A 4820-nucleotide genomic window follows, 5' to 3' on the forward strand; every position below is an offset into this window, starting at 1 on the left:
GGTGCTGCCGACTACTAGCCATTCCTCCGGTGGATCCAACTCCATAGTGGGTGTGGGTTCACACGAAGGTTCGAGCTCGGGTTGGACCTCCTTCGACCTCAACATTTTAGCAGAGGAGGAAGATGAGGTTGCCCGCCCCCGCCCCCTTCCTCAGCTCGACCCGGGGACAGAGGACCATATATATAGAGCTGTCGATGCAATCATTACAAGTTGCGAAAATGAGGAAGCTCTTATAGTGGAAAAAGCTAGGGCTTTACTTCTCAAAAAGGGCGCCCCTCATCTCACGGATGAGGACAAAGAGGATATTAGACGAGCCATCAACATGGCTCTCTACGATGCCTGGGAAACAGACATCGATAGGCGGCTAGAGCAGTTCCGAAGGATACGACGCTTCTTAGGGACAGGTAACTGTCCCGTTTGGAACACTTTTATAGATTATCTGGTTTCTTTAGGGAATCAGAAATTTAACGACCCGATGTATAAAAAATAGGAATGTTTCTATCTTTTCTTAACCAATATCTATTTAGGATAAGTAGAATATTTTATCTATTCGAGATGGTCCGCCTCAGGATTCCCAGGATTCGTGATCCTCCTTAATAGACAGGACAGTCGAATTAGCACTTTTTTTTTCAATTGGATGAGATCGGTCGAGTGTTCTCTGGTTTTTGAGTAGAAAACGGTAAATTTCCCCTCATTAGAAAGGGGTAGAGGGGATCCGTATATGTTGTTCAGGTCGATCTGAAGGCGCAGAAATAGCTAGAACTGAATGCGGAAAGTATGGAAAAACATCTCGTAATGTATTTAACCAGAAAATCGATTATGCTTCCGCGGAAGTATCTACTCGTTACGGAATCTCAGGTGTCAAAGTGTGGATTTCATATAGTAAAAAAAAAAAGGGACGTGCTATATCCGAAACGTACGAAATTTAGTAAATATCGTAAAGGCAGATGTAGTAGGGGTTGCGAACCAGACGGAACAAAACTAGGTTTTGGAAGATATGGCACTCAAAGTTGTAGAGCTGGTCGTCTTTCATATCGAGCCATTGAAGCAGCGCGTCGGGCTATAATCGGACACTTCCATCGTGCTATGAGCGGACAATTCCGAAAAAATGGTAAGATATGGGTAAGAGTTTTCGCGGATATCCCTATTACCGGGAAACCTACAGAAGTCAGAATGGGAAGAGGAAAGGGAAATCCTACGGGTTGGATTGCTCGTGTGTCCACGGGACAAGTCCTATTTGAAATGGATGGTGTGAATTTTGCAAATGCTCGACAAGCCGCTACATTAGCGGCGCATAAACCATGTTCGTCAACCAAGTTTGTTAAGTGGTCGTAACGTAATTGGTTAGTGGGGAAAAACCGGGCCGGGATTCAAAAGAATTAGGCGAAGGGTGGGGGGTCGGGCCCTCTCCTTTGCATTATGTCAGTTGGGCCTCCCCGGGTGTTTTTCCTTCCTTATTTGTTTAGGATTTTGGTTCCTTATTACCGAAGGAGCCTCTGTGGTTCCTTGGATGGCAACTGGGACAAATTCAGGGAACAGTGGCTCGGAGAGTTGGCTAAAATACCTTAACCGGTCACCATCAGGTGAGGGTACGGAAAATAGCGAAGCCGAGCCCGCTTCAAGAAACCCGGAGGCACGAGACAGTGATCCCAGGGAAGAAATAGGGCCTTCCTCGGTAAGGCAGCGAGTGGATTCGGCGAACGCTGCCGGAGCAGGGGAGAATGTGGTGGGCCCATCACACATCACAACAGGCTCCCAATCCCCCCATGGGGGTGCCGGAAGCCCCTGATCCGATGTGGTTGAAAAACCGCATTGAAAAAGTTTTCTTTATAATAAAAGGTAGGAAACCAAGGAAGGACATGCTCCAGAAGCTTTTTGACGATCTTAGACTGGAAACGGCTTCTCCGCTCAAACTGCAGCAAATCTTAAGAATTCTCGAACAAATGAAATGGAATTCTAGCCTTAAAGGTCGAGATTTCAGACTCGATCTGGAATTAGGTCACCGCGTCCACGATTGGGAAAGGGAGCAAAGGCACTTCCCAAACCCCGTGGACGACGTACCATGATACTTTCTGTTTTTAACTGTTTACGGGTGGCACTCAGAAAACCGGGGTGCCGCCCTAATGACCGATTGGGAGGGACCGCCGCATTCGGTCATTAGGGCGGGCAGACCTCGAATCGTTGGATCCGGTAGGTAAAAAAAAGGGTAGCCCCAGCTTGGGGCTGGATTGAATCCGAAGTTTAGGTTTAGAGTTGGATTAGCCAAGGGGTAAGAATTCAATGCTTGGCTTATGGCCTGGATGCTTTAGAGCAGACAGAGTTGGATTAGAACGTTTTCATGGTGCGCTCATTTCGAATTGTATTTCTCTTTGACCGAGTTAAGTAAATTCCGTTTGTGTGGCACGAGAGATGTAAAAGTAAATTGAGTATCGAGGATATGCGGATGATTTATACTATATATACGAAATTCCTAAGGCACCAAGGGCTATTCAATAAGGGCAACGAAGCAGTGTAGCTCTTATTTGGTGAATCCCTGTGTAGCTAGTAGATCGGGGAAAGAAAGAACTTAACCACTGCGTTGTAGGGGAACAATACCCAGTGGTGGGGTAGCTACTATTGGGTGAATACCTCCATCTGTTCATCCCGGCAGTTTCTGGTTCTAATTCCTGTATTTCATTCCGGTAGGTAAGGGAAACCTGTGGTAGCGAGACGGTTTCGGCAACAAACTCCTATCAGTCCCTCTTTCGGTTGTTAGCAGCCTCGGCTATCATGGAAATTTTTTGTATTGGCTGTTGATGGGAAAATACTTATTGTCCTGGAGGATAGACGAGCAGGTAATAGCAGTTTGACTGGGAATATTCCTTGCTTACCGGCTGTTGGATGGAGGGAGTTGATGGCATTCTTCCTGGGTTAGTGGATTTAGGAGCTATTTATCCTAATCCTACACTGCTTTGTTGGATTCCGACGGCTATTAATCCGCCTTTGTGGCTCTTTGGTAATGGAAAAACATCCTTCCCAACTTGCCTTTGTTTAGTATTAGTACCCCTAGGTACTTCAAAAATGAAAGGGGTCTTCCTCCTCAAGTCGGTTATCCGTATCGGTGAAATGACTATATCCTTAACACATACACTTCGGTAGAGTTTCCCAACGCGAAATAGGCTAGCGCGGATCCCTCTCTCCTGTTAAGTACCTACCCGTGAGATTAGAGCAGATTCGCTTGTCGTTGTATTGTGTCACATCGACTGCACTTTATTAATCCGCTATCGGTTGAATCTCATATCAACAGATTCTGAAAGAACTTGTTGAAAAGGAGGAATCCCAACGTTGAGTCAGAGCTAGAGTTAAAAACAAATCCCTTTTCAACCTTACGGACTTCTTTTCTTGTGCGCGAACGATCAAAGAAAGTCCTATCTAATGATGCAACAGCATCCAAGGAAGAAAGAAGCAAGGCAAGTGAACTTGAAGCAAGAACTCTTAGGCAAGCAAGGAGGGGCGTTGCGGTAAGATCAATGTATAGTATAGCATCAGTGTTATCTTTCTTCAAAGCTCTATCCACTTTGTCACATCATGGATTGCTTTGGCTATTATAGGATACACCTTTTATTATATCCTTTCAGTTTATGGCGCGACATTTCCTACATCTCAAAATGACTGGATATTGGACTTCCCACCAAGATCTAGACTCCAATCCAATCCGAATTGACTCGTCACGGAAGTTGCCTTGCTTTTTCTTTCTCTAGCTCTAGATCTAGGGATTAGCAGGTTGGCTTAATCTAAACTTACTTACTATAAGAAGATCGCTTCAGAGGTCTTTGTAAGTGTTAGAGGTGATTGGTTTTTTTACGATATGGCTCGCTTTTGGGAGGTAGACTTGGGCAGCAAGCTATCTGTTACCGGAAAGCAAAAGTAGCTCGAGCCAAAGGCGACTGCGAGGCCCCCCGCTAAGCGGGGGGGAGGGGGAAAGTGGGTTTAGAGGGCTCCCCCACCATTAGGAATCTTGCCTTACAGAAGGTTAATGAGGGCACGTAACGATGCGCCGGGAAGGTATAGAGTCGCCCCCAAGATGAAAGGGAGATTGGTGCCGGTTACGCTTTTAGTGAGGAGACAGGAGCTCTAGAGCTTAGAGATGTCCCCTAGGCCAGACAGAGGTCTAGGGGGAGTCCGGAAAGAGGACTCTTTTCGTTTAGCCGGCGGGCCCGCAGATGTCAAAAGGCTTAGGCTTTCGAACTGCGTAACAAAAGAAACTCTATTGAGGGAAGAATAGGCTTGATGCGAGCCGTGCCAGTTCGAGTCTGGCGAGTTGCTTCTAGCTCCTGCCTTGCCTATGAGGAAGGCTTTTCGCTACAGACTATTCTGGATACTCAAGAAATAGCCTTTCTAATAGAAACCATACCGCTCCTCCGTTTTCTTCTGGTAAAGGGTCGGAATCAGTCCACGACTGAGTTCCTTCTTAAAAAGATCTCCGGTTTTAATTCAACCAAGGCATAGTAGCTCTGATTAACCTCCTGGCGTTTTTTATGGAAAACTGAGTGATCAGGCATCCATATAACTCTATCTTATTGCTCACTGTTCAAGGGCCTTATGGCTCTGATACACTCCCCAATTTCTTGCGGATCTTGATTTGCAGCTGTAGGGAGGGACCATCCGGAATTAAAAAAAAAGTATGTCTGCAACTTTTACATTTATTTTGGGGAACAAAAGACTCCCCCATGATCTGCTCACCATACATAACTTTCCACTATAGAACCCATAGGCAGCCAAGAGTCATACCAGAGAGATGAGATGTATTGGTTTCATTGCCAACTTTTAGTATAATATAT

General features: G+C 45.8%; 1 protein-coding gene across 1 annotated transcript; it reads left to right on the forward strand.

Moving 5' to 3' along the window:
* Positions 1-322: 322 nt before the first annotated feature.
* LOC140183440 (large ribosomal subunit protein uL16m-like) lies at positions 323-1335 on the forward strand. The gene is made up of 3 exons (XM_072231859.1): positions 323-404; positions 733-858; positions 944-1335. Exons 1-3 carry the CDS (start codon positions 323-325, stop codon positions 1333-1335), a joined length of 600 nt encoding a protein of 199 aa, XP_072087960.1.
* The last annotated feature ends 3485 nt before the right edge of the window (positions 1336-4820 follow it).

Source organism: Arachis hypogaea, unplaced genomic scaffold (assembly GCF_003086295.3).
Source record: "Arachis hypogaea cultivar Tifrunner unplaced genomic scaffold, arahy.Tifrunner.gnm2.J5K5 arahy.Tifrunner.gnm2.scaffold_78, whole genome shotgun sequence".
Taxonomy (NCBI): domain Eukaryota; kingdom Viridiplantae; phylum Streptophyta; class Magnoliopsida; order Fabales; family Fabaceae; genus Arachis; species Arachis hypogaea.